The sequence below is a fragment of the Periplaneta americana genome, chromosome 5 (assembly GCF_040183065.1).
Source record: "Periplaneta americana isolate PAMFEO1 chromosome 5, P.americana_PAMFEO1_priV1, whole genome shotgun sequence".
Taxonomy (NCBI): Eukaryota; Metazoa; Arthropoda; class Insecta; order Blattodea; family Blattidae; genus Periplaneta; species Periplaneta americana.
In genome coordinates this window covers 157,221,824-157,236,854 of record NC_091121.1, presented here as the reverse complement: position 1 = coordinate 157,236,854, position 15,031 = coordinate 157,221,824, and the positions used below count along the sequence as shown (strand labels likewise).

General features: G+C 37.0%; 1 protein-coding gene across 3 annotated transcripts; it reads right to left on the bottom strand.

Moving 5' to 3' along the window:
• Positions 1–1,767: 1,767 nt before the first annotated feature.
• On the bottom strand, positions 1,768–15,022 carry Rpn11 (regulatory particle non-ATPase 11). Of its 3 annotated transcripts, none has more exons than XM_069826724.1 (6): positions 14,720–15,022; positions 14,297–14,567; positions 12,505–12,721; positions 7,073–7,185; positions 6,408–6,608; positions 1,768–2,261 (listed from the first exon to the last, which is right to left on the bottom strand). In XM_069826724.1, the coding sequence occupies exons 2-6, from the start codon at positions 14,537–14,539 to the stop codon at positions 2,100–2,102; spliced, it is 936 nt and encodes a 311-aa protein (XP_069682825.1). In that variant the 5' UTR covers positions 14,540–14,567; positions 14,720–15,022; the 3' UTR covers positions 1,768–2,099. The 3 variants fall into 3 exon arrangements, with proteins under 3 accessions (XP_069682825.1, XP_069682826.1, XP_069682824.1); XM_069826725.1 differs by having other exon boundaries at positions 14,828–15,022; XM_069826723.1 differs by having other exon boundaries at positions 14,738–15,017.
• Between the last annotated feature and the right edge of the window lie 9 nt (positions 15,023–15,031).

Here is a 15,031-nt window from a genome sequence, read left to right as displayed (position 1 = left end):
TTGGAATGCTAGAGGGGAATTGGAATTCCTGGAGGAAACCCCTGTGTTACCTGGACCACGGGCTATTGAGGAGAACATGGAGAGTAACATCGAGTCACTGAACTGGAGGACTAATTAATCGAATTTTCATGTGAATACAGATTAAAACAATTTTTCATTAAACATCTCATAAAATATGTTGTGATTCCTTCATTATGCTCCTTGCGAGCCTGCCTCGATTTTTCTTTATTCTCTAGTTTCACTCGCCACATGGCAAATCTTAGAGAGCAGACGGTCATCTCCCCCTGCCTTCTACCCTCGCCACCCTTCTTAAATAAGGGGAGAACGGTTTGGCCACCCAGGTAATAGAAAGACTTTACTCCCAATGACCGGCTACTTTGCCTCGTCAACATTGCATCACCCACCCTACCAATGCGGCCAGTGTAGCCCACACAAGTAGTTTACTTTAAAATCCACAAGAGGGCATTCAGGCAAGACACATCGTTAACTGGGGGAATTGCCTTCTCCCCATTGGTCTGCACCAATGTGACGTCACTAGTCACGTGATGGATGGGGGAGCCAGCCTTTATAAGCTCGTGTCGAATGTGCTAGAGCCAGTCGGTCTCTCATCTTCAAACTAACCACTTCTCTTCTCCTCTGAGCGCTTCACTCTCTCACTTCTCTTCCCACATTCATCCCCTCCCCCCCCCCGGCTTGTTCAACCCTAGTCCTTCCTTCAAACTCCCTGCAGTGGTCGGAGTCGCGGGCTATGTCTAGCAAGCTCGATAACTGCATCCCATCTCTTCATCGGTCGGATTCGCGAGCCATGTTTGCGAGCTCGATAGGTGAAGGTACCTAGTTCACATCTCCCTCTTACTCACCTTAGTCGCCCCCTTTTCTTTCGAGCAAGTTTAGTTTCACCTCTTTCCAGATACTCCCATTACCCCTAACTTCTTATATCTCCCGTCCTAGCTCCGTCAGCTCTTTAACTAGTCTCAATCAGAGTCACAGGAACATATATTTCAATATTCGAGATTTTTTTAATGACACTCCCGTTTCCCTGCCCAAGACCGAGTAGAGGAACTAATTATTGAAATAAATATCTGTATCTGTAAGCAGAATTTTTCCTTTCAATATCATCCCCACACACACACTTCGACCTATCTTGTCTTGTCACTTCTGTTTCCCCTCTCAACACCTGTGACCACAGCATTCAGCAGAGGGACGTCAGCGGAGACCGGCGCACGACAAATATTTTGGTCAAATGTGAATTCATGAAGTGGTTATTAAAGAACTATCAAATGAGGCCACTTTAATTGATAACGAGAATCAGGGACACGAAAACAGATGATGACGACCAATGAACCACTTGTGTGAAAGAAGTTTTTCAACAATGGAAAAGCCACCAGTGTAGCTCAGTCAGCTAAGGTGCTTGACTGTCGACATGGAGTTGCACTTGGACGCAGGTTTGATTACCTGGTTGAGTTTTTTCCGAGGTTTTCCTCAACTGCAAGGCGAATGTCAGATAATCTCTGGCGAATCAGCCTCATTTCGCCAAATACCATCCCATTATCACCAATCCCATCGATGCTAAATAACCTAGCAGTTGATACAATGTTATTAAATAACCAACTAGAAAAAAAAAATGTATATATTCTTCATGATCATCATGCTGGGGGTCATCATCACTTAAGATGATTCTGTGAATAAGTCACATTTCAGTATATCATTTGATCAATATAAAATCACATGACAAGATGGGCTGTACAAAAAAAAAACAGCACAATGTTACCATAATTAAAAAGATTAATAATTTTGTTTTTAATATCTTATTATTGAAGAGAATCAGTACAAGAACTTCCCAATTGCAAACTAGAACATTTGCATACCTCGTTTTATAATTTGAGTTATCATTCACAGCAAAACACTGCAGGGTCATTAAAACATTTTATCCCTTTGACTGTTAAAAGAAATAGATTTCTTAACTGCAAGTTCTTAATAAATAATTTTGATAAAATAAATGTTCTCCAACGTGTCACAGGGATTAATGTTTTTATTTTTCTGTAACTGCATGTGTGACAGGTGAATCTGAAGCACAAACTCCTCGGCAATCCTCGACATCACTTGAAGACAACAGTGTCCAGCATTGCCCCCAGGCACTGAACAATATTGGTTGTCATCAAAACATCAACCTTCTCCTCCAGGTGCCTCTTTGGGTCTTGCTTACCAACGTTCTTAATTGCCAACTGTTCTGGCGTCATTTTTTCTTCATCCTCGAGTGCCTGGTAGGGGACAAAATTTTTTATTACTACAGTGGAGAATATTTTAGTCGTGAAATTGCTGTCATGTGCCAAAATTGAAAAGAACCATCTCATTTTGTGCATCACATTATCTGGATTTCAGATCATATTCCACAATTTAAGTGAACAGTGCAACTATAAAATTGAAAGTTTTCAAGATATTTAAATAAACTGTACATCTTAATCTACTTTTTAACTTTATTCTAGAATATGCCAATAGAAAAGTCCAGGAAAACAGAGAGGGTTTTGAATTGAAAGGGTTACATCAGCTGCTTGTTTATGCGGATGGTGTGAATATGTTAGGAGAAAATCCACAAACGATTAGGAAAAACAAGGGAATTTTACCTGAAGTACTGGAAGTAAGGAGTTAGGTTTGGAAGTAAACCCCGAAAAAACAAAGTATATGAGTTTGTCTCGTGACCAAAACATAGTACGAAATGAAAATATAAAAATTGGAAATTTATCCTTTGAAAAGGAGGAAAAATTCAAGTACAGTACCTTGAAGCAACAGTAAGAAATGACACTCGAGAGGAAATTAAATGCAGAATAATGGCTTTATTGCCAAATCAAGAGCATTAGATACATACATACAGTAGAGGAGGCAAGATCTGCCCTGTGACCTTATGTGCCTCGCTATATCATCAATGAGTATGGAGGGGAAGATAGGTTGTGTAAAGTTAAAAAAAAAATGTCCTTAAGATTCCAAACACTGTACTTCTTGAAATTTGCCAATAGGCACGTGAAAATACCTGTGCACTAGAAATCCTACGATTTGGGAACCGTGCTTGATATGCCAAAACAGATGCTGTTGCATTGCCATCACATAGTCCATACACATAAACTATGTCGGCGTATTCCTGATGTGTGTACACAAAAGGCATGTTTTAATGGTCAAAACTCAATAAAAAGACTAGTCACAATACGGTTTATTTTTCTCACAACTGTTATTTTAAACTGTTGTCTGTTTCGTTTCCTTAACAACCTAAACAATTTTAATTTAATTTATCTTAAAAGTAAAATTTCCTTCATTCACTGCTTTTCAAATGTTTCTTATGCATCTCTACTTAGTAATGCCATAAAATAGACCTTGTATAAACGGTATAATGCTTGGAGCTGCAAGAAATTCTATTTTTTTCAGCTCTGTTATCTCTGTAACCTCTCAATTTCGGATATAGATATGTTAGGTTTAATCAACGTAGAATGTGTCAGAGAACATGTTCCAGCAATTCTAAATATTAAAGTTGTTACACCCTGTAATATTAACTGTTACGAAACAAACTCTCTAATACCTCATTCTTTCCCCTCTCTCACAGCTCACATGCCAGGTCTTCCCTCCTTATCTATACATACATGCATACGGTCCACACCTGTGGAGTAACGCTTAGCACATCTGGCTGCAAAACCAGGTGGCCTAGGTTCGATTTCTGGTCGGGGCAATTTACTTGGTTGAGGTTTTTTCCCGGGGGTTCCTTCAACCCAATATGAGCAAATGCTGGGTAACTTTCGGTGCTGGACTTCAGACTCATTTCACTGGTATTATCACTAGAGCCCGGAACTTTAGGTGCTAAAAGTTAATATTGTTCTTCGGTATAGTTTATAAAATAGAAGCCACGCCTCCACCTCTTTGACACATCATTCTTGTCATTCAGTATTTTCCTTTTGGTACTGTTAAAGGTCTCTAATCCTCTTAACTAACTCTTACAAATTAGTGCACAGTTTACAAGATTCATTACCCAGTCCTTGTGACTCTGTTGTCTATTACTACATATCAGACTTCTGCGAACTAGGCTTAAAACTCTATAGCAATCACAAACAGTTGCTAACCACTATGATCGCTAATATTGCCTCATCACAGACAATGCGAAATAGTACCGGCACAGTCTATTGTTCCTAGTACCCTCAACAACTCAAGCTTCGTGACTGTATATACGACTGTGATATTATTTTGGAGCATGCTGCGTGTGCTTGTTTTATCTGTTTATAGTGTTGCACATAGCCAAAAGAACATTATTGTGTCCCTGTGCAAGTAAGGCTACAAGAATGCTTAATAATAAAATATCTGCAAGGGACAGAGCTTTCCAGTATATTATTGCACAGGCAAAAGTACAATTATGTGTAAATTTTGTAATTGTCAGGTCTCGTGGGAAGGAAGAGATACTGTTGAGAAACATTTGAAGTCGGCAAAACATGTATCGGCGATTAATTTTCGCAAGGAAGACGAACAATCTTCTGTGCAGACTTCTATTGCTACTTGTTTTAGCAGTGTGCAAAAAGAAAAAGGAAACTTGCGAATACCTGGGAAAACGTGTTTGTCAACAGAAAATGTCAATCTTTTTTCTGAAATATATTTTGAAAGCTAGGGTATTTGTCGTGCTATTAAAGCTGTGTATTTTGAAAATACCGAAAAATTCAATTGAAAACATTGATTTTTCCATTTGAAAATCCCACATTTTGCACTTTGAACTCAACAAAAAATTCCAGTCTTTAATTATAGGGGATGAGAGGAAGTAGTTGTTACAAAGTCTAAAAAGGCAAAACACTAAAAAAATCGCACAAGATAGTGAACAAACACAGCACAAAAATTGGTTCGTGCCAGCTACCGCATTTCAAAATATATTGCGGATAGAATGAAACCATTCACAATGGGAGAGAATGTTAAAGACTGTTTAGTTTTAGCTGCAAAAGATGTTTGCCCTAACATAGTCGAACAATTCCAGTGCATCAGTCTGTCACCTCACACAGTTGCGGGCAGAATAGTGGCTCTTAGTTCTGATGAAGAGGCACAATTAATGAATAAAATACAAACTATGAAGTGGTACTCCTTGGCACTAGATGAAAGTACAGATAATAAAGATATTGCTCAATTAGCCATATTTAATGTCATTAACTTTTCAGATGATAATGCTACGCCACTGATGCAGACTGTGACTGCACTCAAGTTGAGTGGCCTTTCATTGACTTAGTGTTGTGTGCATGAACAAAAAGTGGGGTGAGGTTGCTACTGCCCCTTCAGTATGAGCTTCTGACCCCTGGGTTAAATAATGACTATTAAAATATTCATTATTTTAGTTCTTGGAATACCACCTTCATTTAATGCTATTTGCTGAAGAAACAGTCTCTATGTAATATAAGCAAATAAAATATTACTTCTAAAGAAATCTACATTCCTTAGAAAGAATCCAGTATAGGGCAGCTAAATTTGTTAAAGGTAAAAGAGAAGATGGAAACGATACGATAAAAGAACTTAAATGGGAAATTTTGGAAAACAGACATAGGAAAACTAGAATAACATCATTGTATAGAGCACATCTAGGTCAGAAAGCATGGGTAGACATAACGGCTTGGTTAGAAAAGCCAACATACTATGGTAGGAATGATCATGATTTTAAAATCAAATGTAGGAAACAGAAAACGGATGTAAGTAAATTCTCATTTTTTAAATAGAACTATAAATGATTGGAATGACCTACCTGCAGTGGTCTTTGAGGGCTGTCCTTCCTTAAGGTGATTCAAGAATAACTTAAAAAGTTGTGTATAACGTGTAAATTAAAATTAAGGTGACATTTAACATTTAATTTTTTAAGGTGACATGTATTTATTTAGCCTGACGAGTTACTCCCTTGGTTTGAATTGTAAATTATTTAAAAATAGCGTGTAAGAGGGCCTTAGACTAGAAATATTTAGCTTAAATGTAGTTCTGTTTATAAGTATGCATAAGGGTGTAATTATTTGTCTTATTTGAACTGTTGTATCAGTGAAGTTATGGTTTTACAGTGCAGTGAATAGTTCCGATCAGTGATAATTTATAGCGTCAATGAAATGTGTTCTATAGTGTCAGTGAAATGTGTTATAGAGTGTCAGTGAAATGCGTCATAGTGCCACTACAGTGAGTGAGATGAGAGTAAAGTGAAAGACTATTGAAACTTATGTAGGGCCTATACATATGTAGGTTGTATTGTAAAATTAGGTTATTTTATGTTTCATTATTAATTGTAATTATTATGTTAAACTGTATTGTGTATTCTTATTGTATTGTGTATTGTAATTTTATTGTGTATACCACTGCCACCGGGTGCTTGCCCACTTGCAGTGTAAATAAATACATACACATAAAAAAGCCGCAATTACCTTGTTGTAGTTCCGTGCCAAATCCAGCATGTCACTAACTGTTGTCTCATTTAGTTTGCAGTGTTCTGAATAGTCCGCAAGCATCAGTCCATCCATCCATGACTTTTTATGGAGGTTTAACAACATCTTTTGTTCCAACTCATTCTTTCGATAGTTAATACTGATGGAATAGTAGTGTCTGTTCAAGCCATGAATCAGAGCCTATAAAAAATTAATTCATGGATGAGTAATCTATAAATTAAATAATCATAATATATAAATAACTCCCTTACATTCTAAGACAAAACCTTACTGATAATGTCACTGATAGTCACATTTAACATCACTGGTTTTTTAATTGTAAATCACTATCATCAAAAAGTATCAATTAACAATGCAACAAATCTGAATGTAGTTGTACCATAAATTTAACGTGTAAAATAATTGTGACCAATGCTCTCATTTTTCGTAATAAGCGAGACTTATATTAAAACTTTCAATTGCAATAGTCAATGTATCAGTTTTATTCCTGACTGTAGTAGCTACATGCAGATCACACAAGCTAGGCCTACAACTGCTGGAGGCTATGTCCTTGAAAATCAGACCCATGTGTAAATAATATCACATAAATCTTACATAATGAGACCGAAGGGAGAGAAAGAGCAAGAAAAAGAAAACAGAATTACCTGAACTGATGGTTTCTGCAAATGACCAAGGTTGGATGTAGTCTGACGTGGTTCCTGGCCTAATACCATCATGTTAGGATTTATCAACCGAAATGCATCAATAACAACCTTTCCTATTGTCAAACAAAAATGAAGAAAAACTTAATTCATTATATATTCATAGTTTTTTTTAATTCTTAATTCTACTTTTCTAAATACAGAAGAAGTAAAATGAATAAGACATACATAATATTAAAGAATAGAGGCTTTAAAAATTTTTACAAAGTATACTCTAAATATAATCTATCATCAACCAGCTTCTAACAAATCATCAGTGATATGAAAGAGTATTTGTCGAATACAGGGGGGAGAGCCATTAATCCTTCCCCCTGAAGGCTTTAAGGAACCAACCTGGACAAATACCCAATGTCCCATCCCTACCTTCCCGTGGTACAGCTGTTAGTAAGCATAATTTTACAAGCTGAACTAAAGGAAGGGGCTACTCATCAATTAGCATTGGTCAGCTTGATGAGTTAATGACCGAATTTGGTATAATTTTCCTCTATTCAATACCTAATTCTCTCTTTACCCTTTCCTATCCAGTCCTCTGACTGAACTCTTACTTTCTTCGACCTCGACAGTATTAGAACATTTGAGGCCTAGGGATTCATTTCACTTTCTTTCCTACCCTTCTACTTTTCTGTTCCTAGTGCTGACCTGCTATGGCACTAAAATCGTCCTCCAGTGGCTTAAGGAGGGAAAGCTGGTGATCAACAAGCTCTCTCAACTAAGTCTAGTAGACCCGTCGACCAACAGCAGGTGTGGTCCTCCAGACATTCTGGGGTTTGTGTGTGGATGAAGTAGCCACCAAAACGTTAAAATATGGTGTTCACTTAAATCGGCTACAACTTGCCATTTAACCACTCCAATATGAAATAAGTACCATTAAAGTAAAATTATCCAGAGGTAAAATAGTCCCCCAATCAGATCACCGGGCGGGGACTACTTCAATGGTACAGAATCAACTAAACATCTTACAATGGAATGCTGGCGGTATAACATCAGCTAAGAAGACTGTACTAGCCAATATACTTTCAGATAATAATGTAGATATCATTATTCAAGAAGCAAACCTTAATGTTGGCATAGAATTGGAATATATCAGTCCCCTAACTGCCCAGTGTGCAATTCAAATCAAGAAATGAATTCGGAACACTCAAAATCTGTGCTTCAGTGGCTGACCATGACAATATCTTTGAAAATATTCGAGTGCAAGAGATCAAATGACTTTATTGTCAAACGTCTGGCATTAGAAAATAACAACAAGATATATATTCCCATAAAGTATTTCCAAATAAATGCATCGCAATGAGAATGTCAATTTTTGTATTGTACAACAAAATAGATTGCATAAACAATGTTAACACAATTCTATGTCTTCTGCAACTTTTAAAAACCTTGCAGAATGGTTCACAATATTTGCAACACTGTTAGGAACTGTGGGTTCCTTAAAAGCCGTAAGTAAGTTAGTATCTTCAAGCTCTAAAGACCACTTCAGTGTAACAGGCCTACAGATAGATGTATTTGCATAAAGCAGAGAAATGTTTGCAAGTAATTTTGTAGAAGATCTCTCTTTAATGCTATAAATGCACAAAATATGATCCCTGATTTATTTTACTTCCAGAGAAAGTTACCCTAAGAAATATTATAGCTCCTAAAAATTCATTATTCTCGACCAAATTTGAAGCTGCATCCCTCGAATCTTATAGTGCAAGCATGTAAATCACTAGAACACCAAAGAAGACCAGGTCGTCTTGTTACAGAATTATCATCATCTATTTTCATGACCTATTCTGTCCTCACCAATGTGAAGATTACGACCCAACATTAAACATACAAAAAACACGAAGACTCCTTGATCATATGGTCAGTACAGTACAAGCAAGGCCACCATTTAAGGCAGTGAAAAGCAAACAGGACAAGGGAAACACATTCAATTATAAAGGAAAATAAATTTCCACTTCTCTGCCATAAATAGAATCCATGTTCCTGGATTTGTAGCCAGACACTCTACCACTAGTAACAACAAATGTTATAAAACAACCTTATTTAACATTAAACAAAACAATTTGTGTGCATTACTACAGTAGCGGAGGGCTAAGCTGGCAGATTTTGCTCTGTCCTTGTCTAGGCTTGTAAAGAAGAGGGTGGGGAAAAACATGGTCAACTACCTCTTTTTGTCTGAATTCTTAGAAATATCAGGCCTTTTACAACTCCTCTCTCTTACCAATATTGCTATAATTAATATTATAGGAGAAAAATTCGCTCCGGCACTGGGGATCGAATCCAGGTCCTTGGTTCTATGTACCAAGTGCTCTCACCATTAAGCTACACCATTAAGCCATTAAGTCCAATCCACAGCACTGGATCGAACTCCCCTCCACCAGTGTTTTTCCCTTTGTGGCCTGACTGCAAGTTGGGCACTATGTTCACATTTTATATTAAGTCAACTGCTATTATACAAGGAGTGCACTCTGACTGACTTGGTGGCCGGGATTCCACAGTAATATGCACAGTAATCTGTACAGAAATATGCACTGTTGCTAAAACATCTACGTAAAGATTATTATTTTTTTGGTCCTACAGAATATATCTGTTACTTATTTCATTGGGTTATTTTACGATGCTGTATCAACATCTAGGTTATTTAGTGTCTGAATGATATGAAGGTGATAATGTCGGTGAAATGAGTCCGGGGTCCAGCACCGAAAGTTATCCAGCATTTGCTCGTATTGGGTTGAGGGAAAACCCCGGAAAAAACCTCAACCAGGTAACTTGCTCCGACTGGGATTCGAACCCGGGCCACCTGATTATATATCTGTTATAGTAACAATTAATATTATAGGAGAAAAATTCGCTTCAGCACCGGGAATCGAACCTGGGTCCTTGGTTCTACGTACCAAGCGCTCTCACCATTGAGCTATGCCAAAATTCAATTCACAGCACTGGATCGAACTCCCCTCCTCCGGCGTCGGAGAGAATTTTTCTCAATATTAATTGTTACCATAACAGATATATTCTGTAGGACCAAAAAAATAATAATCTTTACGTAAATACTGCTATAGTCATAGTGATGAGGGAAATATTAATCATGTGTATTCTGTGAGAAGGTGCGGTTTCAACTTGAGTACATACTGTTTTAAGTTAAACAACTTGCAAAGTGTAAACAATGAGCATCATCTGAATTAGACTTTTGGGTATTCCAGCCACCATGTCCTGGAAGTTAACATTTCCAAATTTTGGAATTACATACATAATCAAACAGGTTGCCTATTCTGTTGGGCTACTCCAGGCGACTGAGCCAGATATAACAAGCCCAACAGAACTGATGACTCCTCTGGTCATACCTATCTGCCATTATGATAGGACCTGCATGTAATTCCGAAAATTGGAAATGTCAAGTTCCAGAACACGGCAGAATACCCAAAAGTCCATTTCTGTTTACGTTCACTGTGAAAGCCTAAAAACACATATAATCAGCAACATGTTTGTGTTGAACTGTACTATTTTTCTAAATCTTGTTCTTGCAACTGAGCTTGTATTTAAAACAACTGATGTTAGTAAACAGGAAAAAGCCATAAAGTCAGGTAAAAGGGAAATTATTATTAAAGTTCATAAATTCTTCATTGATGAATGTAAGGCACTAAAATGTGGAAAAAAAAAAACAATTTAAGTAACAAGTATAATCAAAAGAACTGCTGCATCTACTTCTGTATCTGCTCGTAAGATTCATAGAATTTTTAGTGAACAAAAGAAAGTTCATGCAAGTGACTATACTTTGCAGATCCCAGAAAAGAAATTCCCGAAATGGACACCTAAAAAAACATCAGCAGACTATTTCTGTGCAGCTGCTATAGAATGAACCATCTATTCCTTATATCAGACAGATGTTGTGCCTAGTTTACAGAATGTAGGTGATGCTCTAAAAAGATAATTTGTTCAAGGCAAGTACATGGAGTTTAAGGGAAGTTTTAAGAAAAATAAATTATTTTCGCATATACAAGACCTTGGCGAGACCTGTGCCTTGTTACGGCAGTGAGGCATGGACATTGAGGAAGAAAGACAAAAGCAGAATAACGGCCAATGAAATGAAATTCATGAGATATACAGCAGGATATATGAAATGGGATCACAAACGCAATGAAGATGTAATGGAAGAATTACACCTAGAACCTGTAATTAATCACGTGAAACATTATCGAAACAACTGAATAAATCATCCGCATCGCATGCGTAGAGATAGAATCCCAAAAGTCATGCTCCACCAACGTCCAAACAGGAAGAGATCTCTCGGTTGTCCAAAAAGCACTGGATTGAAAATTCAACTGTGAGATCGTAACAGGCCATATGGCCTAATACTTGAAGAGAAGAAGAAGAAGAAGAAGAAGAAGAAGAAGAAGAAGAAAAAGAACAAGAAGAAGGAGGAGGAAGAGGAGGAGATTTGTTAAAAACACAAATGGAAGAAAGTTCTTAATGGAAAGGCTGGATATTGTTTCAAAGAGGTTTAAATTTGTAAGAACAATGAAACAGTTAAGAGCTATGGGTCATTCCACTGTGTACTAAAATGAAACCTGTACGAATGTATATCATACCAAAAGCAAAGTATGGAGGAAAAAAACGACGATGACTTTCCACTTAAAATACCTAACAGGAAAAGGTCAGAGCTTCATAGTTTTACATGCCGCATGTTCAACTGATTTCATCAACATCCTGCTAACTTTGAAAATATCAAAGTCCACAAAGGATTACCATCAAGATATGGACAGTGTTGTCTTTAAAGACTGGCTTCTTAATCAACTGTTATCCAATATTCTCCACAACAGTATCATACTTAGGATTACGCTCTTTGTCATTTCATAGAAATACCTCTGTGTCTGAGAATGCTATTGAAAAAGTTACGGAATAAAAATGAGACTAGCTAGTGAGCATATACAAAAAAGAGAATAGTTTTACTGGGAGAAGGCTGGATTAATGAATGAAATTAGTGATAGTTCATAATTAATTTAGAGGATTTGGATGATGAAAATGTAGAAAATAACGCAATTTCTGATTACGAAGAATTAGAAGATGAGTGTTCTGTCACTGACAACTCATCATCATTGGAGAGTGTCATCCCAATAAGGAAGGATGTCCACAGGAAAAGAGAAAGATGGTATCTTTATCTGTGTCTTTAAGGACCTGACACATAAAACCTCATGCACTGTAACAGAACTTCAAAAGTCACAATGAATAAATTCATTCTTCATCTATAAATTGAAAACATTGTAACTTATAAATAGCAGTTGCTTATTAAGCTTCTGGATCACTGACAGAATTTAACCCATAACACTCAACAGACACCTGTATACTTACTGTTTATTTTATAAGGTGAATTATCAGTAGTTTATACTAACCTTTCACACTCTGGATGGGATCAACAACTACTGCAACAGCACGTTCTGATAATGCTTCGAAACTCTGTTGTGTGTTGATATCCACACCAGATAACCAGCAACCAAATCCTGGATGAGAATGATACCATCCAACCACCATTTCTGGACGCCCTGTTTGCTTCAACATGTCCAACATTTTCGCTTGAAATACTGGATCCACTGCCTCCACACTGACTCCCTACAAAATCAGAAACCAATACCAAAATTGCAAGCCTGTTTTCATTTCTTTCTTTTTTTTTTTTTTTTTACTTTGTTATTTAACGACGCTGTACCAACTACGAGGTTATTTAGCGTCGATGGGATTGATGATAATGAGATGGTATTTGGCGAGATGAGGCCGAGGACTCGCCATAGATTACCTCACGTGCCATGTTGGATGCCCCTAGTGGAAGTGGATCGTGATGGTGGGAAGAAAATATGGCGACTTTCATAATTATATTTAGTTCAATATTACACATATTATTCTGTAGGACAAATTAATAAAATCTTTAATACATTTAGTTCGTTCAGTGTGTTTTTTGTGAAATAATAAATGGGTTAATATAGTGATAATTCCATATATATAGTTCAATAAGAACAGTGTTGTGACTGTGATAAAAGTGTTGAAAATTGCTTTATAACGCCACATTGGCAATGATAAAAGTGTGCAATATTCGTTACATCATGGTGAATGGATGTCGTTACATTGGTGGGTGAATGCTCTACTTTGTCCCTAATTTCATATATTGTACTAAAAAGCCTGAGAAGAGTTACAACACATTTGCAGTGGCGCGTATCAAGTATTCTTGAAAGTCACAATGTACTTTTGAGGGTAATTGTGGAGATCCATTCCACCATCGACTTTGTCAGACTTGACGAAAATTAAGCGATATCCTATAACAAAAGAATCCCAGGTTTTTTTCCCCTGAAAACCCCCAATTTTTAACCCCTTTTTCAAAAGAACTTAAAAAAAAAAAGTAGCGAGGTACCGGTAACCTAATTTAATTTAATCTAACCTGAATTTCGACTTCCACATCAGTCTGACAAACACATCGTTAATTTCCAAGATTCGTTACACGAAAGTGACATCACTTAGATATCCCCCTCAACTAACCCACTAATCTTGTCACATACGGCGTATTCCGAATTTCAGCGGACTGGTGGACATCAATGACGCCACGCTGCAGTGAACTAGGAACAAATCTGCTGGAAGGTTCAATGGCTATCATGGCGGCTGTACGAGTTGTTGCCTGCACTACTAGTAAGATTTTGAAAAAAAAAATTCATACTGACATCTCTCTCAAAGAAAGGAGAGCACAAAGAATTTATTTCTTGAACCAGCAGTAATAACTGATCCGTTGACATTTACGTTTATAAGCCATTAACATAGGGTTTATTATTTTTTTTTACTTACGTTGTGCTCATTACAAACAATACAAACAACACAGCAGAACACACCACCATGACACACCAGTGCACGATATCATTCATCTGTCAATTTCCGCCCTTTATAAGAACCAATCACATTCATTGATGGCCACTGCCACCATCTCTTTTTGAAAAATTCCAAGAGCTATTAATTTCATGTAAAGGCCTACTTCCATTTAAGTAGTTATACATAGTCAATTAGGTACCTAAACAGCGGTGCACAGTCAGAAATCTAATATTAACTTAGTTCTGCGTTGCTAACTTGTACTGGATAGCCTTTGTACTTTCTCAATTGTCCAAATTATCTTGTAATTTGTAAGATTATGAACTTCGCAAATATACTCACTGTTCCAGTCTGCGGCATAGCAAAAACATCTATAACTCGAACAGTATAATCATCAACGAATTCTCCCAACATTAGACCCATCACTTCCATTGGTACACCAGCGCGACCATGCTTCAACATCTTCAAAAGGGCAAGTGAAGAAATATACACTTGCTCAGCAGTGTCTACTACTGGAGCGTCAGATGGTGGTGGTGCTTGACTCAAACCTGGCATGCTACCACCTAACCTCAACAAGCGGTCCATTGTCAATATTCCGCCTCTGTAACAAAATCTGAAACAATTGTAAAGTTTCTTTTCAATAATTTTGTAAGATTCGTAATTCCACAACATAAGTTTGTGTATACAAATGTCAAGAAATTGCTAATGAAAACACATGCCACTGAACATGTCAAATTCACACGTACACACATATTTTCAACTTACAAAGTAAAAGCACTATACCTTTCGGTATTTTATCAAATTACAGAACTTCAATATCTTTTCGAATAGTGTAACATATACATCAACTTATTTTCTAAGAGTATAGCTTACACAATAACAGAATATCAATTGCAACCTCAAATGTGCAACCTCACGAAGTACAGCTATAGCAACATATGAAAACGGCTTGCATCGGGGAAAAAAAGACAATCGACGATTACAGCAGGATTAATTACAGAATTGTCACAAAAGTGTACGAAAAGTCGCCAGATAATAGTACAAAAGTCGCTATATTCCCTATTATCAGTAGAGAAA